This window comes from Onychostruthus taczanowskii, unplaced genomic scaffold, assembly GCF_017590055.1.
Source record: "Onychostruthus taczanowskii isolate IOZ18803 unplaced genomic scaffold, ASM1759005v1 scaffold14, whole genome shotgun sequence".
In the NCBI taxonomy this organism is placed as follows: domain Eukaryota; kingdom Metazoa; phylum Chordata; class Aves; order Passeriformes; family Passeridae; genus Onychostruthus; species Onychostruthus taczanowskii.
Genome location: NW_024498573.1, coordinates 3,694,341 through 3,720,703, shown reverse-complemented (window position 1 = coordinate 3,720,703; position 26,363 = coordinate 3,694,341). Strand labels below are relative to the sequence as shown.

Below are 26,363 nucleotides of genomic sequence, written 5' to 3'. Positions count from 1 at the left end.
AGCAATCCTGACATCAGCCTTCTGGCTTGCAGAGCCATGCTCCAACCCCAGCTCCAGGAAGAGAAGGGTCCAGAAAGACCAAGCTGGTTTCAGTCACAGCTCCAGCTCAGAGCTTGTTTCAATCCCATAGAAACCAAGGTCCCAGATAAGGGGAACCCACCCTGCTTAGGGCAGGAATAAGATGGCCCAGTCAGATGGGTTCCATCGTGATATCTCTCTGAGCTAGAGGTTTCCTGCGCTGATTTATAGCTTCTGAGTCATTTTGAGTTGACAGCATCATTCTGCCTTTGCTCTGCAGAGAGCCAGGGATTGCCAGCCACCACCCCGGGGATGGGGACAAGATGCTCTCAGAAGACAAAGCACAAGCCCTGAGCCCAGCTCAGGACAAGCTGGCCATGAGTTGGACAGGATTAAAATAAGATTTACATCTTCAGTTGTGCAAAACATTCATCACTGGCTGCTGCTGGACGTCCTCAGTCTGCAAACAGTTTGTCTGACATGAGGTGTTTCTTAAACATGTCATGCCTTTCAAAGGACATGCAGCCAAAAGCTGCATGCCTCAAGCAGGGCTAATCTCCCTGGAGTCTCTTATAGTAGCATATTTCAAGGCTGTTTATCATACAGAAGGGACATTTAAAAATATACAAATGTATGTTATAAATCACAGCCTTTTCCTGGGAAGGAGCAGGAGGAAGAAACCAGCAATCACTCAATGTTAAATAAATTTATGTGGAAGTATCTTAGCTCTGGGCTTACCACAGGTAGCAATCATTGCTTCAGCAGGGCCAAAAACACATAATCAGAGCACCACAATAAATGAAAGCACTTGGGAAACTCAAAACATACTTAAGGAAACACTGAACTCCCATATATCTTTCTCAAGCGCTTGTGTAGTCAGGTAAAATCTTCCATATTCCTGTGATGGAAAAGCTGCCTTGTTTTTGTGGTGTAGCTACCACAGTTCACAGTCTTTACAACTATTTCCTTTACAGATAAGCAGGTTTCTACCATCTCAGCAGATGGGTCTGTCAGAGGTGCTGCTGATGGAGAAACCAAACAGAAAGTCTGAACTCCTGGGGCCGAGAGCCAGATCAGTACCTGAAAAACTGAGCTGTCTTCCCTGACTCATTCCCAGGGTGTGTGACAACCAGCTGCTGTGATCACAAGGTTTTGCAAGACAAACACGCATCTTTCCAAGGCTGTGGCCACAAAGAATTGCTCCTGCAATGCTTTTCAGGACAGTGTTGATGGAAGCTGCCTCTGGAGCGCGGCTGATGTGACCACCAGTTCTGCAGGATGTTGCCAAGCCATGCCTTGGCCACCCAGCCCCACAAAACCTGCAACATTACCAGCACAAGCTCCCCTTTTGATGAGCAAACACTGCACACCACAAAGGTGTGGCTGCTGTCACAGCCACCTACAAGCAGCTGCTGCAGGGGCTCTTTTGGAAGACAAAATGTGGTGGAAAGAAACTCTGATTTCTTCTCTGCTACATCTTAAACTTGTGGCTTCCAAAAACCAGTCATGTTCAGCAGAGAAGTTCTGCAGCCATGCTTTGCTCTCACTGTCAGCATTTCCCTGCACACCCTCCAGCCTCACAGGGGTTGCACATCAGGCCGTGGTGCTGGAAGGTGGATCTTGGCAGCCCCACCAAGTCAGCCTCAAGCTCACGGGAGGGAGAAGCTGCTGCCATGCTCCTGATCCATGGCCCTTCTGCTGATCCCCCTGAGCATTTGGAGAGGAGATGCCACATTCCCCTTTCCAGGAGCAAACATCACTGAGATGCTGCGGAGGGTGAGCTTCCAGGATGGAAAGAGAGGTGTCCAGGAGGAAAACTTGATCCCCCACCACCTTGGGATTCAGATCACATCATCCCATCCAGCTCTGGCACAGCAGCTCTCTGCCTGCTGCCTCTGCAGCCCTGTGTCAACACCCTGCCCTGCAAGGAAGCACTGCTCATTCTCAGGGATGCCTGCAGGTAAAGATGTGAAATGTGAGTAAAGAAAGCAGTTTGTGCAGAAAAGTAATGACCCCTTTGGGATCTTCCCAGTTTATACACAATTACATCAAGCAGCTACAATGAACGAGTGCTTGGCAGAGAAGGGAGATGGATAATCCACGGGTGTAAAGCCCTGCAGCTCCCAGAAGCAGTAAAGGATGTAAAGCAGAGCTGACATTTGAGGATGCATATGATCCTCCAGTTTATGTACGTCAGGACATCTGCTGCTGCGACCTCACACAGCTGAAACTTCCCCTGTCTTCACCTACGGCTGCTGCTGAGTGAAGCACAGAGAAACTCCCTGAGCTGAGCCACACGCAGGGGATTCCACTCCTTCATGCCAATTTATAGCCAATTCAGGATTTCAGCAACTGTTATTTATCACCAGGGCTCCCTGCTAACCGTCACCACATTGGTGAGAACTTATTCCAAATGAGTTTCCAAATTAGCAGCTCTGAATTCGTTTCTTTTATGTTGGTTTCAGTTTATGAGGGATGTCAGAAAATCACAGGATCCCACTCAGGGTAAATTACCTGGGGATTTTATGCATGATCGTTCTGCTAAGCTGCAAAGGCAGCGAGCTCTGCATGCTGCTCACAGTGCCTAAAGCACGAGGGAGGATGAGCCCAGCTGCTTCCAAAGGAATGATCAGGGTGGAAAGGTGCCTAAAACACCTTGCAAGGATGGATGAGGCTTCCCCTTGCAGATTAGAGCATGCCCAGGCCACATACCCCTCTCCCACATCCTGAAATATAATTCCCCTCTCCCTGAATTTATCATTACTGAATGAGAGAGGAAACAAGGATGTGCTCTCTTTCTGCCTGATTTTATTCTCTGAGACAAGAGCTTTTCTGCTGAGCAGAAAGCAAACCGGGGCTTGTTTTGTTTAGAAGTGAAGAAATAGCAGGTCTTGACTCCACAGATTTCTGGCAACAGTTATGCCTTGGAAAAACAGTTGTGTTGGCAGGAAAGTGAAAGACTCCTGTCTACTGGAGCAGCCTTTGGCCTCTGTGGATGTGTTTCCTGATCTCAGACAGATGGAGCACGTCTCCTACCCTGCTGCACTGCAGTGATTTCTGCTCCAGGATCCTTGTGCCAAGTCAGACCAGCCCCGGCGGTGGGGCAAGAGTCAAAGGAACCAATTCCCACAAAGGGGGATGGGAACAGGAGCTTATCCACAGGCAGCAAAGTCAAAGATGAAGGAATGTCACTTCTCCTTGCAGAGGTGGAGGAACAGAAGGTCCAGGAGGACCAGCTGAGGACCAGCATCTCCATCACATCAGTGGCCCCAGTAAAAGGTTTCTCAGGGTGCAGGTGGTCCCATGCACCAGCCTGAGGCTGTTTTTAAGCTGGAGTCTGAAGGACAAGGGCTGTGTGGTGAGCTGAGAGACAAGGCAGAGACACAGGGCAGAAAGACAGTTGATACAGGCCAAAATAAAACTGTCCCTGGCCATGCCCAAAACTGTAGAAGGACCACAGCACATGGGAGGAAAGAATCAACTGCTTGCTCTTCTTGCAAAGTCTTCTGGCTGGAATCCAGTTTATCCCATGCAGAACTCTCCTTTGGAGTGAGGATGGATTTAGCCTCCAGCACAGGAATGACAAGTGTCAGGAATGACTGAACTGGAGGAGCTCTGCAGTCCTGGTTCTCCACAGGACACCAGGGACAGGAGGGACTGTAACAAACTGTGTAGGCTGGCCTTCCCAAAGCCAAGCTGGTGTTTGGGCAAGAGCTTTGGCCTTTCTATTTTTCTTCCTTTTTTTTCTTTTTCTTTTTCTCTTTCTTCTTTTTTTTTTTTTTTTTTTTTTTTTTTTTTTTTTTTTTTTTTTTTTTTTTTTTTTTTTTTTTTTTTTTTTTTTTTTTTTTTTTTTCCTTTTTAAGGCATGTGGCCAAATTAAAAATCTAGTTCTGTCCAGCTGCCTTTGGCCTTGCATTACCAATCCTTCCCTAATGATTCTTCTGGGAACCACAAACCCCAAATCCTGCCCAACTCTCATGCTCTCTTTCTGCCCTGCGAAATGGACACAGATGATTTTCACATCAATTTCCCAGCTTGGAAATGAAGCAGCACAAAAAAAGGGCAAGTGAGGTTTCTTTCCAGTTCCCCCCAGGTTCAATGTCAGGTTAGGACAAAGCTTGTGGAAGAACCAGAGTAGAATGACTGCCAAACTTCAGCTCTGAACATCACTCAGGACATGGTGGTGCCCCCAGAAATAGAAGACCTCTGGATAAATAAACCACTGGGACCATTCCTCATCTTAATCCTCAGAAACAAGGATTTTCCAATCTTGTGGACTCTCTTCCACCTCTGTGCAACTGCTAGGCCCCTTGGTCCCAGCCCAGGGCTGTGCTGCTGGCTGTCCTCCTGATGGACTCTGCCATGGATCCCTGTCTAAGTATAAAACCAGCTGGGTGGTGAGTCTGGGGACTGGTACACAGAGATGGCTTGAAGTCTCCTTCAGTGGTTTTGCACCTTTGATCTCTAGAATGTGTACTTCAAGCCCAGAAAGGGCTTTTGTGCTGGCCAAGGAAATAACTACTTAAAAGGACAGAGGGAGAGCTGGCAAGGGATGGGGCAAAAGGATTGTTCTGCAAAGGAAAAAGGCAGCCTACCCCTATGTCTTGAAACGCCCAAGACATAGTGAGAATTGGAAAAGGTCAGGCTGAATTGGCTCTTGCAGAGGATGACAAGAAAAATAAAAAGAGAAGGTTTAGCTGTATAGATCAGAGGAAAAAAAGGAGAGGGGAAATGGAGCTGATGTACAAAGGATGAAATATAGATTAAAGTTAGTCCAAGTGTGGTCCAAAACTAATGCATCTTCTATGTAACATCATGTCATTGTGCAGATGACACAAAAATAACAGGAGTGAGCAGACAGACATAGAAATGTCACATCCCTCCAGATGGACTCAGAGGGCAGCGAGTTCACACCATGGGTACAGCTGGTTCCTGTCCCCCAGCACCGAACACCTGGCACTGAAATCTGCCATGGAAACATTCACCAAGCTTGGAGAAAGGAGAACAGAAAACACAGCACCTCAGCAAAGGAGAGGGAAAAATGCCACTCTCCCAGCTTACAGCCTGCTAAGGTGCTCCATGCCACATGCCAGGCACAGAGCAAAGTCCAAGGGAAGAAGGATTTGGAGCTACCAGACTGTTTTCCATTGCTCCAAGGGTGCCAGCCAGCCTGATAAGATATTAGTGATAAGATATAGATATATTCCTCCACAAATGAGAGGAATGGAGATCTAATCTACCTCACCTGCAGCAAAATGTTTGCTGGAGCACCTTGGTGCTTGGTCCCGACAGCGCAGGGGAGCGGGGACCTGTCCATGGCCTTGGTGACAGCTCAGCTCAGCTCCTGGGCTGGCAGGGCTATGGCAGCCTCTGGGGCAAGCTTGGGACAGATTTTTATGGATGATCTTGCACCAGACCAGGAGTGGGATCCCATCACTCATGGGTCTGAAATGTCCCAGGTAAATGCGGATTCAGAAGCAGGAGTCTTGGAGCATCACTGCGGCTTCACGACTTGCAACCAGTGTCGGTCCCAGCCAAAAACACTTCAGGAACATCTCATTCCCTCCATCTCCTGCCTGCCTGTGGCACGCACGTGAGGACTAACTCTCCTGCCCACGACCGAAGCACTGGAGCTGCCATCTGACTTCCAGAAATTTCTAGGAAAAGGCGCGGGTCTGCGGAGCCGAAAGCGGAGCGTGCGCCGTGCCTCATCAGCTGCGCTCATCTCCTGCTGCCGCGCAGAGCCCGCACAAGGCAGCTCCCAGCGCCTCCAGCCTCCTGCTGCACAGCCCAGCAGCACTGCTTTGTTTATTTGCAGCGATTTCCCTTCGGATTTATCACCCCCTTTCCAAGAAGTTGGCATCCCCCAGCACGAATTGCCCCCTGCACGTCCCGGTGGCTCCGCAGGCTTTGGAGATGGATGGGAAGCGGGCTGGATGCGGGGGCTCAGCTTGTGGAGGGCCGCAGGGGAGCACTGCAACAACCACGGCTCTAACTCAATTTCTACCCATTTTCTGCTTTGCCTTCACTTCATTATAGATTATTATTTTCTAAACTGAGGCAGAGTCGATTCTGCTTCCAAGTGAATTGCCCACAGGCTGGCTGCTCTCCTCCATCCAGCTGATACAATCCTTATAGCAAGTTCCTTCTCGACGGACCGGCAGCCTTCAGGGAGCAATGCCTCATTTGGGGAGACTCCTTCATCTTTTAAGGAAAACAGCATTTAATTTCCAGTTGTTACTGGCTGTTTCATGCAGCTTTTCCACTGGATAAGGAATGGCATCCATGTACAAACTTAAAAGATAGTAATTCCCAGCTTGAATTGGGATAAAAAGTTGGGGATCTCAGTGTATTTTGCAGACAAGTTGTCCAGAGCAATGATAGAAAGGGTCATTTCCCATTTCCTGCTTTTTTTTTTTTACAGCCCTACCTAGTTGTTATGCTGCAGATGAGCACTTTTGTCTAAATAAGTTGTTTCAAAGCAAAAACTGAACCATTCTCCTTTGAGAAGTGTCAATGCAAGACTTCACAAAGATTTCTAAACATAGATACTTCAAAAGAACAAGTGCAATAAGGAGACTGGTCAAAACGTATCCTCCTTGGCACAGACTGGCAGCTTTGAAGAATTCATGTTTTCTGATGGAAAGCTGCTAAATGGAAAATATTCCCTGTTCCCTGGGCAGGTTCCTGTGCTGCAGCAGCCCCAGCTCACCCACGTGGAGTGATCCCACCCCAGCACAGAGCTGAGAGGCTGTGGGAGGACAGCCTGACAGCCTTTCCCAGGCCAGTCGTGGCTCTCTTCCATTTTCTTCACTACCTGCCTTGCAGTCTGGGGTCCTGCTGTGGGGTACACACAGCTTGGGACAAGGGCAGTGCAGGATGCTCCAGGATGTAGGACTTGGCTTGACCACCTGGCCAGGAGCCCTTGAAATTACCCTGTCCCTTGTCCCATCCCCTCTACAAGCTAAACTGAATGGGTCTTCCCACCCTCTGCAAGGCTGAAAAGGTCTCTTTGGGTTCCCTCAAACCCCATTCTCTGCCTGCCCTCGGAAATCCCACACTGCACCCGTGGGAGCCCTGAGCAGGGAATTGGCCCAGGGCAGAAATCAGTGGTGGAGACATTCCTGCCTTTCCTCAGCAAGTCCAGCTAAATCCCACTAAAACATTTCTGAGCATATTTGTAATTATTTGAGCGGTTCTAGAGCACACCCTGCACACTCCAGCCGGGTTTTAGGGGGAGTGTGCTCTTCTGAGAGAGCTGTTTCCTATTTTTGTCAGCACATTGAACACAGCCTCTAAATTAAAATCTTCTATTTCCAGACTATTTTGATCAACGCTATTTCCTTCAGTTTAAAAGATACAATAAGAATAGATGAGCTCTTACAAATTAAAAGCCTCTCTTGCTTAACAAATTGCCTCTTTGTAATAATTAATTATCTGGAGAGAGATTCCTGCCCTACGCTTTTGGCCTCATTCCAGGCTGTGTAAGGGGTGAAGAAAAAAAAAGAGTTTAGTGTTTTTTGCCTCACAGTGCTGGCTCTCACACGTCCTGCACAGGGCAGGACCAGCCCAGAGGTGAGCCCATCCTGGGCACAGCACGGCTGTCACCGAGTGCCTGTCACAAGCCTCAGCTTGTGGTTTGCAGGGGAGGGCTCCAGGCACATTTCACTGCCTGCTTTAATTTTTTTTTTGATAGGTGAATATTATTAGACAGCAGATCTGTCACTCTGGGCAGCTACAGCCACTCCCACATTGATGGTTCCTTGAAGCCCATGGTGCAGGGAGCTGTGGAGATGGGAGATGTGACAGCAGTGCAAGGACATGGGGGTGGCTGCTGCTAGCCATGCCTCTTGCCAGGCTCCAACCCCTGGTGACTTCGGGACTTTGAACAACCTACACTTCCTTAGGAAATTCTTTCTAGTGCATGACTGTCCTTATGATGAGTAAGTCTAAATTAATCTTAGATTTGGCACTCTAAGCCCCTGGCTGCTACTTCTCTCAGGGATCAGAGCTCCTCGTCACTTTTCCTGTGGTGAAACTGGAAATATCAGCAGGTTATGACACCTGCTCTGTCAAAATCCCACCAGTCTTTTCTCAGGGGACTTGTTCTGCAGGCTTCCACCACGTGTGCTGCTCACCCTCAGAGCTTTATGGCCTCCATCAAGAGGATGGGCATTGTTGGCTTTGCTCACCCTGGTGGATGCTCCAGGTTCTCGGGAGACAGGCTGGTGCCAGGGGGAATCCAGCCTGGGGCTGTGAGAATCCCCACCTGCAGCAGAGGACATTCCCACAGTGGTTCAGGGCACAGAGATCCTCTGCTTCAACCCAGTCCTACCTGACTTGCAGCTGCAGCAGCACTGCCCCAGGGATCAGCATCCCACAGCACAGCCCCAGGCTTGACAGAGCTACCAGCAGTGGGGCAGGAGGTGGGGGTGGCACAGACAGACCCTGGTGCCATGCAGTGGGGCACAGACAGACACTGGTGCCATGCAGGGGGGCACTGACAGACACTGGTACCGTGCAGGGGGGCACTGACAGGAGATGGAGGTGGCACAGACAGACACTGGTGCCATGCAGGGGGGCACAGACAGACACTGGTGCCATGCAGTGGAGCACAGACAGACACTGGTGCCATGCAGGGGGGCACAGACAGACACTGGTGCCATGCAGGGGGGCACTGACAGGAGATGGGGGTGGCACAGACAGACACTGGTGCCATGCAGGGGGGCACAGACAGACATTGGTGCCATGCAGGGGGGCACTGACAGGAGATGGGGGTGGCACAGACAGACACTGGTGCCATGCAGGGGGGCACTGACAATCACTGGTGCCACGCTGGTGCCATGCAGCCACACCAGTGTCCAGCTCCTCATCTCACCTGGAGCACCTCAGCACTGCTGTGGCTTCTCAATCCCTCTGCAGCCTCGGTCCTTGCCCTGTGTGCTCATGCCCTGTGTGCTGGTGCTGGCAGCTCGGGCAGGGGCACAGCAGGGTCCCCACACAGGGTGGCAGCTGGTGGCCAGCAGCCTGCCTGGGCAATGCCTGCAGCCAGCTCCATGCCCAGAGCTCCGTGCCCCTTGCCAGCCCCACGGCAGGAGAGCGTTTTGCTAATCCTTTCATCCCTGCCCCGTGCCCAGCAGCACAGCCTCCTGCCAGCTTTGCAGGGATGGAAGAACCTGGGGCTCCAGCAAGGAATCCTTCCCTGTGAAGTGACCAGGGCAGGAGTCACCTTTCCAGCTTTGAGGGTTCCTAAACCACCCAAACAGCATCAGAACAGGCCCTTGCATACACAGAGAAGATTTAACCCTGCCCAAGCTGGAACCAAACAGCTCATTCCCTCAGAAACTGGATGATCTTCCTGACAAAGGGCCAGGAATGCTGGGAGGGGTCTGAGCAGGGGCAAAGTGTAGAACATTCCATTGTCCCACCCTGCTCCTGGACCACAGCTCAGCCTCCTCCACACACAGAGAGCAACAGATCTGCACAACCCCCAAAAAAAAAATAACCACAAGTTATTGCCCAGGCCACAACCTCAGTGGTTTGGAGGAGGATTAAATATTTATCTGGAAAACAAGGGTGTGCACGATTGAATTCAGCAGGATTAGTGATAAAGCCCACAAAGATCCACTCATGGGAGCCAGAGCCAGTTGCTCCCTCCCAAGGAAAGCCCCGTGCACCCAGGGCTTTGTCACCTCCTGCCAAGGCTGCTGCTCCCCTCACAGCCTTGTGGTTTGGAGGGAATGACTGTCACCTCCTGCCATGGACCTCAGCTGATCCTTTTCTCTTTATAGTGCACCAGAGAGATGAAAACCCCTGTGCTGCTGTCCACAAATTGCTCCTCCCTGGCACGGTTTAATCTAGGAGCAGTTCTGAGAAGAGGACCCTCCTTGACCCTGGACACACCACAAAACGTGAGCCTTCACTCCCTGAAGGAGCTCTGTAGTAGTGTGGAGCCAGCAGCACTCTCTAGTACTCATTAGAGCTTGGAGAGCTTTGTATAACACAAACAGAATGACAACCTGGAAATAAACCTCTAACATCCTCTCTCTGCACACAGAGAAGCTTAATATATATGTCACAGACTGTGCCTATAGTCTGACACTATATCACAGCAGATGGGATCCTGCTAAGCATGCTTGGGATCAGCATTGCAGAAAACAAAAGGGTGGGAAAGGCCCGAGCACCCTCTTCTTTTCCATTACACACATCTCCACACAGGAAAGGTGCCTTTGGACAGAGATATTCCTGGAATAGCCAGGATTAATGGCATGCCAGAAATATAAATGCAAGCAGGATGTTGCACTGGAGCTCAGCCACCTCAGCGAGGGTCTCCCACCACCCAGAGGAGCTGCCCAGTCTGCAGGCAGGAGCAATTCCTGCACAGCCCCAGATGTTTAACATGTCCTTTCCCTGTAATACTTATTTCCCATTATTATGTTCTGGCTTACACAGTCCCTGCCAGGGAATATCAGAGATTTCTGCCATTATTTATTCTTTTGTCCAGGACAGGATTTAACTGGAAATTATTTGTTTTAAAAGGAGAAAAGCTTATTAGCACATCAAGGAGGTCTCTGTCCTTTATTTGTGTCGTGTATATAATCTACTGGAAATAGAAGTATGCGGATGATTTGAGAAAGTTACTGGCCTCTGCCTGCTAGCCAGGAATTCAGCAGCCTATGGTGGGCTCAGTACCTTTCCATGGCTTTTTACTTTTGATTTTTCCAGAGGAAACAACTCAGCACAAGCCTATTTCCTAATCTTCTACCAGAGTCCGCACAAATGTCTCTAAAACCCAACAGAACACATCACCACCTCTCAGCCTGCACTGCCTAAGGAGCTGCTCTGCATCCAGATGCTTTGTTTTCTACAAATTTTCTACCCCACTTACCCCTCCTCCTTTGGTTTTTTCAAACCCAGCTCATGCTGGGGAGAGCAGCACAGAGCTGCCCCTCTGAGCCCTGCTCAGAACTGAGCTGCCTCGTGTGATTTCCCAGGTTGGCTGCTGCCTTCCAGGCATATCTTCACCATCTGAGGCTTTCCAGGAGTCCTGTCTTTGCCAAATCTCACATTCCCAGAGTTCCAAACTTTCCCTGACTCCTCTTGCACTTTCCCATCTCCCAGTACTGTAGCCTTTAATAACTGCTGCTTACCCATGTGTACAGTCAGAATGTCAGAGACCTCTTGCCATTTCCTGACTCATTACTCACTCCTTGGCTCTGCACAGCCTGCTCAGGGAATGCTGCAGTTTCTGAGCGTCCCTGGCTGCTCCCTGCCCCGTGCAGCCTGGTGGAGGTGACCGTGTGGCAGGTCAGCCATCAGGTCTGAAGAGTTTCCAGTGCCTCCTTCCTTTTCAGAGCGTGCCAACAGTGAGGTTTTCCAGCCACAGACTCTGCAGTTGTCACATCTGCCACCTCCCAGCACTTCACAGAGCACAGCAGTCCATGACACCAGGAATGCCCCTGCTCCTTTCAGCTCGAGATCCAGCTGCTTTCCCACACTCCTTGCACAATCCATGCAGGCTGCACCCCTTCCAGTGAACTCACTTGGAGGGTATGACCCCATACAGCCCCACGGAGGCTCCACAGCTGTTGCACAGGGTCAGGGTTTGAGGCTCTCCTGTGCTCAAGGGTTTGCAGAGGTGGTGGGTTTCCCTATGACACAGGTGTTCCTGAAAATCTGAAGCTGCTTCCCCACTGCATCCCAAAATGTGCCCTCAAATTTCTTCAGAGGCTTTGGGAAGATAGAACAGGCTGAACTCAGAGCCTGCCCCATGGACAGCAGGGGCCTTTTATTGAGAGGAATTAGTGCAAGGGGGCTGGAGAGGAAATCCTGCCCCAACAACCACAGCACTTTGTCCATCCGTGGCACTTCCCATCCTGAGACTTCCTGATGAAAGATCCCTCGTAGAGCAGAGCCAAGCGAGGGGCCCTGTAATAAATCAACACCCAGGAGACTTTGGCTGACGCAGACATTCCTGAGCAGATTTAAATCTTGTTTGTGAGGAGGGATCCTTCCACGTCCACACTCTGCACACCCCAGCCACTAGAGAAGCATCTGGCAGCCAGTCCACGGCTCAGCTACCCCACACACATCACAGGGCTGCTGATCAGCAGGAAAACTCTCTGGTTCCAGCAGATCATAAGCTTATTAAAGATAGATTTGTGCTTTGGTCTGCAGAGATAAACAGATCAAAGGCATTTTGGTCTGTGTGCCAGTGCCGCCAGTATCCCCGTTTGGCAGAGAGGGAGGCTGGGATGTGCTCTCCATCCCCAGTGCAGGGCATTGGGGGAGCTCAGCCCGGCGGGGGGAGCAGCAGGGAGTGTTCCCAGGGCCACATCCAGACTGTAATGAGCCCATTCTTGGCTATTTGCACGGGGAACTTGGAAGCAGCTGGTGGGGACTGCAGCACCTCCCTCGCAGGACTCCCTCGCTGCTCTCCCCAGCCCTGCAGAGCCGGGGGGTGGCCAAGCTTCACTGGAGTTCTGCTGCCAGCCCGGGATCTGCTCTGCTCAGGAGGGACAGCTAAAAGGGGAAACAGGTCCTCGCACAGCTGGCCCGGCAGCTGATATTTGCATAGTGCTTTGAGACCCGCAGATGAAAGATTTGAGAGACACGAAAGGCTGTCACTGCCTGTTTGTCACTTCGTGTGGTTCCTCCCTGCTATCACACGCAAAGGAGACAACTTGCAGGAGAGGTGAGTGCAGCTGGAGGGAAAGATGAAACAGTGGAGGCTTTTCCTGCCGCATCTGCTTGCACAAGGAGCACATCTGCACCCCAGAGCTGGCTGGGCTCCAGCTCCCTCCACCCACTTTACAGTCACCTCGCCTTCATCCTTATCTGTCCCCAGTTCAACACAAGAGTCATCATCCTCTCTGAGCCACCTCTGATATCCCACTCCAGGCTCAGCTCTGCTTGCTTTCAGGGGGTTCTTATGAATTGCAAAGCCAAAAATTGGGAATGAGTGACAACATCAGCTCCCGACAGCAGGCAAATGTGTGCCTGCAGAAGAGAGCCGGGAGGGAGGGAAGGAACCTTAGCACATGGCAAACCAGCAGCAAGGGCCCCAAAACTTCAGGTGAGTGAGGAAGGTGATGGTATCACTCAAGAAAGCAGCAGCAGGAGGCAGCTGGCATCCCACCCCCTCTCTGTGCCAGGCACGGCTCGGCCGAGCCCGACACGCTCGGAGCCGGGCTCACTTTCAGCATTTCAAATTTGCCGGATGATAACCTCGGTGCCTGAGTTCGCAGCTCTGATCCCACCCACTGGAGGTCTGACTCATGTTGCAGTCACCGCTGCCTGGGTAGTATTGGTACGAGAGCAGGGAGGGAGGCTGGTTCGGAGGAGGAGAGCAGAGAGGAGAGGGAGCGAGGCAGCCGCGGCTCTGCCCCCGCAGCGGAGCCGCACGCTCCGGGGCCAGGCTGGACTCGCTGCAGCCCCCGAAGGCTCCCACACGCTCAGGGGCTCTGAGAAAGCACCACCTTCCCCAGGTAACGTTTTTGCCTTACTTCTTGCTGAGTTGTTTCGCTGCTAAAATACTTTTTAGGTGAGATTCGGAAGGGTTGGTGGGTCGCTGCTGAGTGGGATCCGGCAACGGGACAGCTGGGTCGGGCGAGAGGGTGTCACTTGTCCGATGCTGGTGCCATCAGCATCCTGTGGTGGCTGAGTGGAGGCCGGTTTGGGGACTTTTTTGGCTGTTTCTGGTGGGGACAGCTGGATCCGAGTACATCAGAGTCAGAGTAAGGACACGGGTGCAGTGTGCCCAGGGCAGAGCCCTGCACGTCTGTGGTGTGCAGCCTCTCTGCCCAAGCAGCCTCCCCACGAAAGCTCTGCTGACCTCTCACACTGACCTGAGCCTTTTCCCTGGGCACTCCAGCTCTTCCATCCAGATCTGCACACCCTGGCAGCTGTGGGGATCTGCTGCTGCCCCACGCCAGGGCACGGTCAGGTCTGTGGGGCAGGACACCCCCAGGTTGGGCTGGGCAGTCCCGGGGGTGCCCAGTGCTCACTGTCCCTGTCCAGAATCGGCTTCAGCAGGAGGCTGAATCCCAGAAACTCAGAGAGCTCCAAGCACACCCTTGAGCCCGACTCCTCTGTTTTCAGTTTCACCTTTCCTGGACGCTGTCTGCCGAGCAAACTTTTGAAATGCTGACTGCTCTGTGCATTTCCACATTGCTCTTCACATTTCCTGATTTCAGGGGTCCTGAACAGCTCCTTACCCACAGGAGCCCCTTTCCTCCTGGGGAAGCATGACAGAGGGCTGGTGGCAGTGATGGGAATTTTGTCCTGCCTGCCCCAACCCCCCTGCTCATGCTAGAGGCAATAATTGCTGCTTTGTATCAGACATCACACCGGGATAGGGCAGAGAGAGCACCAAACTCTGGAGAAGCCCAAAAAACGGGGACAGAAGTGTCTGGGGATGCAGCCAGGCAGGACAACAGTGTCCCCTCACATTTTTCCTCTCTCACATTGCCTTCAAGTCCTACCTGTGACAAATTTGCTGTTGTCCCGTTGTGAATCAGGCTTATGGGCCTGGCAGGGAATCAAGAAGCCCATTCCCAGCTTGGGAGTTTTGCAGTTCCCACCATCAAACCTCAGGCATCCTGTCTCAGACCAGAAGAAACCCCCACACTCCTTCCCATCTCTTGGCTGAAATACCTCTCCCAGCATGCCCAGATGTTCAGTCTCAGGAAGGAGTTGAATATAATTCTAGAAAAAGCCATGACGCTCTGCTGTGAGCTCTGCACGGCCAGGGAATGCACTTTACTCCCAAGTGCAAAGCACTTTTTCTGCCTGTTCGTTTCTCAGAAAGAAGCTGTCATGGGAGGCAGAGGAACATTTGCAAGGGCACAGCCCTCCTGTTCCTCAGACAGAGCTAAAAGGTTTCACGTGGTGCTTCTCCTGAGTCCCCAGCCACCTCTGTCCTTTCCAGAAGTGGGAAATACTTCCCAAAGAGAGGCTGCCACATTCAGGCACTCCCTGCGTGCTCCTCTCCACTCGTGTGTCTGCTCATGGTGCCAATGTACCCAGGCTTTTTACAGGTTCAAAACAAACCTGTTATGCCAGAAAGGAAGGAGAGCAGCCAATGCATTCCCTGCCAGAGCCAGCACTGCATCCCATTAATCTTACTGCAAAAGTGCACCAAGTGCTGGAATTAATGATGTTGGAGGAAAGGATGCTGAGAGGTGGGGAGGGGGAATAAAAAGGTAACATGCAACAGAAATTTCCCATTAATAAATCACAGCCCCCTCCCCAGAGGAGATAAAAGCCATTTTAAAGAGGAAAACGGTGGATCAAATACAACATGGACTGCAACAGAGCAGAAAATATCTGTTCAGGCAAGAGAAAGCAGAAATTACTATGAGAATTGTAAAGAGGATAATGGGGAGACGATAGGATATTACAGCAGAAGGATCATTAATGCACTAGAGAAGGCTATTAACAGAGTTCCTTAAAGATCAGCCTAGAGGTAAATTTTATTTAATGGATTTCATTAGTGATCTTGACTCAGAAAATTAGAGCTTCTTTAAGAGAAATGTACGGGTGAGAAACTTGGGAGAAGTTCTGCACTGGACAAGGGACTAAGTACTAGAGGAGAAGAACCAGAGGATCTGAAGATTAACAGAAACACACAGGGCTGGCACAGGCTCACATGCTTAGCAAAAAGCAAAAATTGCTATTCTAAGCAGCTGAAAACACCATAGGAAAAATATCTGACTTTTGGGGAACCCCAGGATGAGTGCAACAACAAATGCAACCTGAGAAGTCTTCACAGCAGAGATAGTGTCAATCAGAGCACCAGAGCCACTGAAAAGGCATGAGAAAGATGACCCAGAAGCAGCGCCCTGCTCTGGTTCCTTCAATGTCAGGAGGGTGATTTTGAACCACAAACAGGTCCAGGCTGTGATAATGAGGATAATCAGGTAAATGTAAAAGCTGCCTGGTGAGACAGGGCTGGAAAGGTATCATTTATTCTGGCTGCTGCTGGAAAGACTGCCATGGGAAACAGCTGCTCCACTCGTACATCGAGGAGGAAATCAACTCACTCTGCCAGAACACAGCAGGAGCAGAGGACACAGGTATTGGAGGTGGCTGTGAGTGACCTGGGCACAAAGCCAGGAGCACACGTGGAGTCACAGAGAGCCAATGCTCCAGGAGAGATCTCTGAGCTGGAGGCATCATCCCAGGGTCTGTGTCCTGGCAGAGAGCTGACAGCCCCACAGCTATACCACCCCTCCAGCATGCTTTTCCTGCACAGCCATGTCCAGAGGCTCTCTTGGGGGAGTGTTCCCATGAGATAATTTGGCTGAGGGATATGGGAAGGTGTCCTGCACCTCCAGCACAGTTAGGGTTGCAGCATCACACACCCAAGCTGACAGGAGGCAGGTCCTGCCCCATTCCATGGAGGAACATCCCAAGGATTTGCAGGCAGCTGAGCCCTGCAGCTCACATTGAGCCACAGCATCCCCAGCACTACCTGAGCTCCTCTGCAGGGATGGGGACACCTCTGTCCCCTTGCAAGTGGCCATTCCTTGCCCTGAGCTAATCTGAACAAGCAATAAGAAGCAAAACCCCTTCTGGGCACATCAGCAGGGCAGGGCTGCACCAGGAGCTGCCCTGGCACCGCAGCAGAATCCGAATGAGCCCAAGTGTCCAGAGCTGGGTCCCACCAGCAGAGCCCAAGGCGAGCCCAGCAGAGCCCACGTGAGCTGGAGAGCCAGAGGCAGGAGCAGGCTGTTGGTGTGTGGTGAAGCAGCCACGTAGGAGGCTGCCATCCACCCACAGCGTTTTCTAAGTGTGCTACTCCCCCTATAATTTAATCTGCCATTTCCACATGTTGGGAGCAATGAAAACACATCCCTTTCACTTGGAAATACCCTTCTGTGGGAACAACCTGTTCTCCTCGCTGCCGTCAGTGGGCAGGCAGCGCTCAGCTTGTTCCACACTCCTTTTGTGAGCGAACAAAGAGCTTTCCATGGCAAGAGCCTGCGCTGCAGCTGGAGGTGAGGAGCGCTCCACACGCTGCTGCTGTGGCTGAAAGCATTGCATCCCTCTCCCAACAGCCTCAATCCCAGCACCCAAACTCAGAGGGCTTCCTGTCTGCCAATGAGTTTGCTCTGCTCAGCAAAAGGCTTCCCATGGGCTGGTTCGTGGCTTGTTGTTTGCTTTCCATGCCTTTAGAAGCAGCAGGGCTGTGGGAATCGCCTCTAATCTCAGTGGTCCAGTCCCAATCTCCCCCCTGTATGGCTCCTGGCAATCAGTGGTTGTTTGCTCATGCAGTCTCCCTGGCACACTCCCTCCTGTGGCCCCCATACCTTTAGACTTCAATCAAAGACATGAATCATCTGAGGAATATTTCAACCTGCACCACAGTGTTATCTTGTTGTTGCAGGGGGAGTTTAAAATCTCACCTTTGTCCTCTGACAAGGCTGGATCTTTTCCTTTCCTGGAGTTTCTTCTGATTGCTCCATCTCTGCAGCCTGTTGCTCTCTGCAGAGAATCAGCTCTGCCTTCCTGCACAATCCTGGGCACCATTAGGGGAGGCTTCACTGCTGCTCTACGGGGTGCAGAGAGCCTGCAGAGCTGCGTCCTGCACCACCCATGGGCACCAGCACAGCTCTCCCACACCAGCACATTGAGGAGAATGGGGAGACCCCTCAAATCATCTGGGAGGCTCATGGTGGGAGACCACAACTTGGACACAGGCAGATCCATGAGGGTCAGCACAGTCCAGCTCCTCAGCCCATTCCCAGCCTTCTTTCTTGTCCCTGCACTGCCTCAATTCCCCTTTAGGAATCTTCCCAACACGGATATTGCTTCCAGTCAAGGACCCAAGGTCTGTTTGAATCTAGTAGTGGCAGGGTCTTGGAGATCACCATAACCAGCAGCTCATTGTAAGTTAGAGTGGTTTGCTCTGTTGTTTCTTCCCTGGCAACACGTGGTGTTTTGTTATTTGTATGCAGACAGAAAACAGCCAGAAAAAGTCAGTCTGCAAGGGATAGTCTTCTTCCCTCCCAGGACCCAGAGCAGAGTGGGGATTTCCCATACAGGCCATGGGAGCTGCTGTGATTTGTGATGGCAGGATGTCTGCTGCCAAGCACAGACACAAGGACAAAGTTTAATGAGATTGGCAGCCGCAGCCAAGATTCAGAAATTACGTAGTCGTGACTAATTTTGCTGAATTGCATAAGAACTGCTATCTCAGGAAAATTGTTTCCTCATATCCTCCTTGTTCTCACTTTTATTGTAAGCCTATAGGAATATGACAATTTTAAAATCCCTACCCTTCTCTCAACACCCCTCCATTACATGGGCACCCCTAGGGCTGGGAGAGCCCAGCTGGCAAACACACGGGTGCCTGGCTGCCAAAGGACTTTCCAACTTGGGTTTAAGTGGGTTGGAGCAGCCAGGGAGGTACAGACACCCTGCTTCTGGAGGGGCTTGAGGGGAAGCTCAGAGGGTCTTTGCTCACTGCAGCTCTGACTTGAGCTTTTATAGAATCACAGAATGGCCTGGAAGGCACCTGACAGATTTCATTCCACCCCTCTGCCGAGGACATGGACACCTTCTGCAACACCAGGTTTCTCAGAGCCTTATCCAGCCTAGACTTGAACGTTTCCAGGGATGGGGCAGCCACAGCTTCTCTGGGCAATCTGTGCCAAGTCCTCACCAGACACTTTTTTTTGCAGGTTGTCCTTGGGAGGTGGCAAAGCTCTGTCCCTGCTGGAGCACTGCTGACCACTGTCACCAGCCAAACATGCAGAGGGCATGAGAGCCCACAGGACCTGACCCAATGGTCACTCAGAGGAAAGGAGAAGGGAAGAAAGGAAAAGCAGCAGGTGAGATCCACCAGCAGCTGCCACAGGGCATCGGCTCCAGCACTGAGCTCCCAGAGGGGACCAACAGGCACAAATGAGTCCCAGTGCCACATCTTTCCTAGGCCATGTCATTCCCAGCATACAAGGCTGAATGTGTGAAGTGACTCTGCAATGTTCTCCAAGGTCACTGTAGAACAAGGGTCACTTTGGGAAGGGCTCTAGGCTGCCCAGTCCAGGCTCACTCCGAGCAGCTTTGGAGCTGATGACAGCAGGACTGCTCCATCCTTGCAGTGTCACCATGGATCCATGTTACAACCACACAAGCTCTCAAAAAAGGATGGACTTCCCCCTGCAGCTGCTGGTCGGGTTCTTCCTCATCATCCTCATCGTGATCACCCTCTGTGGTAACATCATCGTCTGCCTGGCCGTCACCCTCGACCGCCGGCTCCGGAGCTTGACAAACCGCATCATTGTCTCCTTGGCCATCACAGACCTGCTGCTGGGGCTTCTGGTGCTGCCATTCTCTGCCTTCTACGAGCTCACCAAGGAGTGGCCCTTTGGCAGCGTTTTGTGCAACATCTACACCAGCCTGGATGTCATGCTGTGCACGGCCTCCATCCTCAACCTCCTCATGATCAGCCTGGACCGCTACTTCGCTGTCACCACCCCGCTCCGCTACTGCCAGGTGGTCACTCCCTCCCGGGTGGCAGTGGGTTTGGCTGTCATTTGGACCGTTTCACTGATGGTCTCCTTCCTACCCATCCACCTGGGCTGGAACACCAACGGGACGGCCGTGCAAAACACAGACCCCACCTGCCACAAGGAGTGCACGCTGGCAGTGAACCTCGTGTACGGGTTAGTGGACGGCTTGCTCACCTTCTACATCCCTCTGCTCATCATGTGCATCACCTACTACCGGATACTCAAGATAGCCAGGGAGCAAGCCAAGAGGATAAACCACACGTGGGGCAGCGCGCCCATGCCACCCATGGTGAAAGAGCACAAAGCCACCGTGACGCTGGCGGTGGTGCTGGGAGCGTTCGTCGTGTGCTGGTTCCCCTACTTCACCATGTTCACCTACCGGGGCGTGTGGGGGGACAGCAGGGTCAAAGGCACACCCATGTCCATTGTGCTCTGGCTGGGCTATGCCAACTCAGCCCTGAACCCCATCCTCTACGGGACACTCAACAAGGATTTCCGAGTGGCGTACCAGCACTTGCTGCACTGCTGGAGGACGGGACACCCCAGGAACTCCCACCTGCCTCCCCTCCAAAAGGCCCAGCCCAGGGGCAGGCAGGGCCATGGCAGGCAGGAGGGTAAACCCTTGAAACTGGAGGTGAGGAACAAGAAGGAGACTCTGCTCACTGATGGAGCCCTCAAGAGGTAAGAGGCTTCCTCTTCCATTCAGGACTTTGATGGTAGGTCTGTCCCCAGCAAGGAAGGCAGAGGTGGGGACCCCACGTTGTCCATGGACTTTTAAGCAACAAATGATGCCCCAGCTGGAGATCCTTGCCCAGGCAACTCCTAAGTTCAGCCACTCAGAAAATCCTCACCACCCAGCTTGCATCCCCTCCATGCTGGCAGCACAGATCCAGGTACTCCAGCTTACCGCATGGCTGGGCCTCCCCTGGAATTGCCACTGTTCACAGGGAGCACAAAATGTCCCCTGGCTTTGCCAGGTAATGGGGACAGTTGCCATCAGAATTTGCTGTACAGAATGGGGTGAAGCTCTTAGCTGGAGCTGCTCCCCAAAATCAGCCGTGTCCCTTGCAAATTCTGGGCACAGAGCAGAGCTTCAGGGGCCAGGAAAGGTGACAGAAGGAAAGACGGGAATTAGTCCTGTGGCACAGTCAGAGCACCTCCTGCCAGGCTGAGAGTCCCTGCAGGAGCCAAGGTCTGGGTTCCCAGCTCCCCGCAGAGCAGCTCGGCCACTTCCCATCCGAGCCATGCACCCTCAGCATTTCAGCCATCAGTTTGCACCAGCAGTGAATTCAGCCAACAGCAAGTTCCATTCCCATCTCTGGAAAGGGGAAGGAGTAGCCCAAATTAGGTTGGCAGATGTTTTTAGAAATACAAATGCCCATGTAAAGTTAGAGCAAAAAATTCCCTCAGCGTCATCCCAAGCGTTGTTACAAGGGTCAGCCCCAGCAAAGGGTGTGGTGAGGGAGCAGGATGGGAGCAAAGTGGGCAAGTTCTGTGCCAGGCTGTCTCCTCAGCCCCCTCCCTGGGCACCCACACCCCCACAGGGCTGTGCCACCCTCTCACTGCCTCACTCCAAGGTGTTCACTCAGCCAAGCACAAGGAGAACCGAGAGGCAGGCTGTCAATCTGCTGCTCCTGAGATAATCTAACCTCTAAGCAGCGCCTGATAAGCAGCCCAGAAACTTTCCATCCATAGATAAGGAGTCCTTTGATTCCCTGTTCCCAGCCTGCCAGCAGAGAAGCCGCGCTCGTGCGGCACGTGCCCTTGATCCTGCCCCAGAAAGAGTCTTAAGCCACCAAAAGGAGAGCTCAGGGAGGTGAACCAAAGTTCAGAGCCATCCAAAAGGCTGATCCAGCATCCGTGCCTCCCCCAGGGCACCAATGTGACTGTACCCAAGGGAGAGGTGCTGAAAAAGAGATACAGAGGGATGGATTAATGGGAACAAATACAAGAATGCAGGTCCCGGGGCTGCCTTTTTCCATTTCCAAGGAATTAATGAAGAGCCCAAAGTTACAGCATTTGGCAAATTGTAGGTTGTGTATAAAAACATATGGAAAACGTGTCTAAGGTGGTGAGGGTGTTTCTGCAAACATTCAGAGACAAAGAGAGCTATCCTGTTTGCTCACACAGAAGTGCAGCCCCTGGGCAAACCAGGAGCTCTGCACTGAGGCTCTGCAGCTGAGCCAGGAGAGCTGGTGGTGGGGAACAGGCTGTTGGGATTTCCCTGCACAGCCAAGAGAGAACAGAATATAAATAAATGTCAGTGTCTTCTCAAAATGCTGACTTACCACAAAGGGACAATAATGACTTGGAGGGAGATTAAAGAGGAAGAAAAATGGGTTTCTGTTCCTCAGGCAGAGGGCAGGGTCACTGATTTCCTGGCCTTTACCCTCCCAGCTTTTCCGGGTAGAAAAGATTCTTCCCCTGGCTCCCCAGAGGGAACACTCAAGCAAAGGGATGTTTCCTGACCTTTCTAAATCCAGCAAGCTCCACCCTATCCTACACAGTATCACCACCGTGGTTTCCACTCACAATCAGTTAAGAGTTGCTCGAGCACCTGCTTTTACTTTCTCTCCTTGTCTTCATAGCCCTCTCACCCACAGCAATCATGCACCAATGATCATATGTGGCCCCTTCCAGCCCTTTTTTCCATAGTCAGATACACAAAGATCTGCTGTTGGCAGATGATCAGGATCAACTAATGCCACACAAGACAGGTGAGTGCAGGATTTACCTGTTCACCAAAAACCTGGCAGCCAATTTCACCCCCAGCATAAACCAGGCTGGTTCCTCTGGCCTCTTCCTCTCTGCAGAGGCTTCAGAGTCATCTGCCCTGAACATGTTAACAGGAAAAGACCAACATAAATCATTCCAAAAACTCATAACCCCCCAGACAGGAACACCCAGAGCTCAGAAGAGCTCTGCTCAGAGAAGCTCCATGGGATCATTCAAGAGAAAAACAGAATTTTGAACTGTTGCCCTTAATAACAATGTTCTTTTCAGTTATGAGGCATAGGGAAAAGACTAACAAACAAGAGTAGAAATACTGGAGAGCTGCAGCCAGTCTCAAGGGTCACTCAGAGCCTCAGTCAGGAGCAGGGCAGGGAATCAAAAGCCACGGGACCTCCACAGCAGCTGGGGGCTGGAGGGCCCCTTGAGTGAGGACCAGGTAGGGCTGAGAGTACAGGACCAAGCAGAGGTGCAGGGGGAAGACAGCTGCTCCCATTTCCACACCAGGCATCAGAGAGGAAGGCAACTCACACAAAACCAGTAAAGAAAACCAAAGCACCACAGGAACCTGTTTCAGTGCAGTGGGACGGGGCTCTGAAGGGAGCTGGTGCTTGGCTTGCTCGTGGCTGTAGGCTCTGAGACCAGACCCTGATGTTTAGAGAGATTAAAATCCCATGAGAGGGAGCATTCAGCACTAACAGGGATGTGCTGGGGAAGAAAACACTGGAGCTGAATGAGTGGCTGTGGATCACACTCTTGCATGCTTAGAGCAGCATGGGACAGGACCATGGCCACAATATATGGGCAGAGGAGCAGCCAGTTCCCACTGGAAATGGTCCCTGTCCTAGTCACAACACGCCTGCCCCAGCTGCCAGCCTCAGGCAGACACTACCTGTGCTCCACAGAGCAAAGCCAGGTTCAGCCAGGCTGGCCCTGACAGACTGGACTGTTCTTTTTCTCTGTCTTCATGTGCAATTTAACCTTTCCAGCACTGGAGCTTTTCTGTGAGTCTCAGCCAGCCTGCTGCCCTAGGACCCACATCTCCCAGCCTTCAACTCCTGGCTGCCCTCTTCCAAAATCCTGTGTGTGAGGTTGAAAGGACAACACTCAGCTTTCCTCAGCGCAAACCTCGACAGCAGAGGTGAGAGCTGCAGGGTGAGTACAAGGCCAGGGCTCCTGGGTGAAAATGAGGGAGGAGGCAGCTCTCCCTGCTGTGGCATCCACTGTATTTTTCCTGGTGCAGGGATCCCTTCCTGATGGTACCTGGTGCAAAGGGTGACACCATCAGAGATGCATCCTCACTCCTTTATCCATCACTGCTTGCTCTCCAAGCAAGTCCCAAGCACAGGGGAGACAGAGCTGGGCCCCTCTCTGTGGCTGCCCTGGAGTTTTGGGATTATAGAATCAGCCTGAGATGCCCTGGAAGATGCTGCATCCTGCCTGCTCCTCATGCACTGCAGAGGCAGCTGCATTCAGACCATGAATTTCCAGCACACTTCATTTTCATGCAAGCCTACATCCACATAAATTGCCAGCAGCTTTGGCGGAGATGCTGGCAGGGCTCCCGAGGTGAAGAGCTGATGCTGCACCAGGCATTGCTGCTCTCTCTAAGTGGTGCTGGGCTGGAGGCCACGACTGCCATGCATGGGGATGCCTCTCAGCTCCAGAGAGCCACTTTGTGCAGCCCTTCTCAGGAAGAGGGGGGCAAGGTCACCCTGACCTCCACATGCTCTCCCCTCCAATGCTGCATGCTGATAACCTGGGCTCTCCATATTGACTGTGCCTTGGGGGAAATGCAGTCACCCACGTGCTGGAAGCTGGGCACACCTCGTCCCTGCTGCACCCTGAGCTCTTCTAACCTCAGCCAAGGTCACAGCAACAACAGGAGCTGCTGCTGTCTGTCCACACACAGGGGACAGACACCCCCTGCCCTGGGGTGCACCATAAACCTGCACTTCTCAGAGGTGCTCCCTGTGAATCACCCTGGCAATGCCATTGCCCATCAGCAGAAGGAGAAGCAGAGGACTGGAGGCTGCAGGTGCTGTTCTTTGGGGAGGCATCACTGCTGCCCTGCAGCAGGAGCAGAGTGAGCCCTCCAGCCTGGAAACCACAAAGCACAAAGTGAAGGTCCCCAGGGCAGGCACCGTGCAGACACAAGGCAGAGTCATCTCTGCTGCTGTCACTGCCCAGCAGCAGGGGCAGAGGGGACACCAATTCCAGCTCTTCTGCTTCATGCTTTCCGTCTCTGTGCATATGTTCTAAGACATGTGTAGTTTCTGTGAGGTAAAAGGAAAATGCCAGCCGTCCCCTGAGAGGCTGCTGATCTAATCAGCAGAATGAAGCAGAGGTCTGGGGGAGAGGTTTGCATGAGATCTGAGGTCCGGGTGTCACCACACATTTCCTCTCTGCACCATGGGGGTGGGGACAGGAAATACCACTCATACAGGACACCCAACCAAAGAGCTCCTGACCAAAAAATTCCCTGACCCACAGCAGGGAGAGAGGCCATGGGAGAAGCAGCACCCAGGAGCAGAGCAGTTCCAGCTCCAGGACATCAGCTTTTGTCAGGCTAGGACTGACAACCCAGCCCTGCTGCTAGCTGGCCTGAGGGACAGGAAGAACAGGCAGAGAAAGCCACAAAGAAGAGTGTTATTACTCAGAGGGGCATTGGATGATAGGTCTTGGGGTGATGCAAGCCTGCTCAGCTCTGCCCAAATGCCAGCACTCAGCATTTAGTCAAGGATGCTGGGAGCATCCCCACAGCATCACACCACGGTCCCTCCCAGGCACAGGCTGTGCTGAATGCAGCACCCCTTACACTGGGAGCAGGAGAGGGGGGAAATGGACCCATCTGCATCTTGTGAAGTCATTGATCCCCCTCTGTGTTCCCCTGCAGGATCCCTGCTCTGGCACATGGCACCACTCCACCCCCAAACACTGCTGGAGAGGCCTCTGCCCGCCCAGGTTTCTGCCCAGGAGGGTGCTGGGTGAGAAGAGCCCTCGGAGGAGCTGCAGAAGAACACCTCCCCATCCTGTCTGGGCAGTGACACATGCAGCATCAAGCCCCACAGCAGCAGCAAGAGATGCCAGAGGAGTTGGGTCAGGAAGCAGAGCATGCCCTTGGCAGGGCAGGGCAGGGCAGGGCTGGGAGTGCCCTCTCCAGACCCACGGTGCAGGGTGCAGGGGGAAGGGGCTGCTTTTGAGGTCTTGGTGCCAGGCAGACCAGCCTAGCATGGAGAAAGACAACACAGGCACCACCTTCCCTGGTGTCCTAGGGATGTACCCACCCCTCAGAGGGACAAGGCCCTGCTAGATGGGGTGAGGGGGCAGGGGGGCTCAGCGTGGTGGGTGTTGGCAGCCACGAGTGCTGGATGTCTGTGCACAGGACATCCCAGTCCCTCAGCATCCATGCTGGGGCAAGGCTGCTGCCCATCCCTGGGGCTGTCCTTACACCACACCCCCTGTGCCAGCCCTACTGCAAGGGCAGAAAGAAGCCCTGGAGCCTGCTGGGGAGACACTGAGCAGCCAGGCTTTGCCCCAGGCTCTGCCCTCCCGAGAAGGCTCAACACAAAGGTTCCCAAAAGAGAAGATTTCTGCCCCGAGCCTGTGCAGAAATCATCAGTGGTATAAAAATCTATTTAAGACAGAAGGAAAATGTGATACTTGATTTCTGTGGGTGTGCTTTGTCCTGGGAAGAGCCTCCCTGCCGTGCTCCATCCTGCTGTCCCATCCCCATCCCTCTGCTGGGACAGAACTTGGACACACAGCACAAACACCCAAAACAGACACAGCTAGCCTGGGCAAGGCTGGCACCCTCCCAGAGCACATCTAGCCCTGTGGGACCAACCAGATGTTCCCTCCCTGGTCCCTGAGCCGATGGAGCAGGGGACACCTTGCATCCCCCCGGCGCGGACCCGGAGGGGAGGCACCGCCGGCTCGGAGCTCTCCCTGCTGGCTGCGGGCACGGAGCGGCCCCGAGCTCCGGCCACGGCGTGGGGATCGCCCACTGTCATCACCCACGGCAGGGCTGGGCTCTCCGACCCGGCACAGCGCACCCCAATCGCTCCCCGACACCCCCGAGCCACCCCAGCGCTGGGG

At 52.6% G+C, this 26,363-nt stretch overlaps 1 protein-coding gene across 2 annotated transcripts; it reads left to right on the top strand.

Moving 5' to 3' along the window:
- The first annotated feature begins 18,995 nt into the window (after window positions 1-18,995).
- On the top strand, window positions 18,996-25,925 carry HRH2 (histamine receptor H2). Of its 2 annotated transcripts, none has more exons than XM_041397783.1 (3): window positions 18,996-20,216; window positions 23,255-23,406; window positions 25,162-25,925. In XM_041397783.1, the coding sequence occupies exons 1-2, from the start codon at window positions 19,096-19,098 to the stop codon at window positions 23,271-23,273; spliced, it is 1,140 nt and encodes a 379-aa protein (XP_041253717.1). In that variant the 5' UTR covers window positions 18,996-19,095; the 3' UTR covers window positions 23,274-23,406; window positions 25,162-25,925. The 2 variants fall into 2 exon arrangements, with proteins under 2 accessions (XP_041253717.1, XP_041253716.1); XM_041397782.1 differs by having other exon boundaries at window positions 23,255-23,420.
- The last annotated feature ends 438 nt before the right edge of the window (window positions 25,926-26,363 follow it).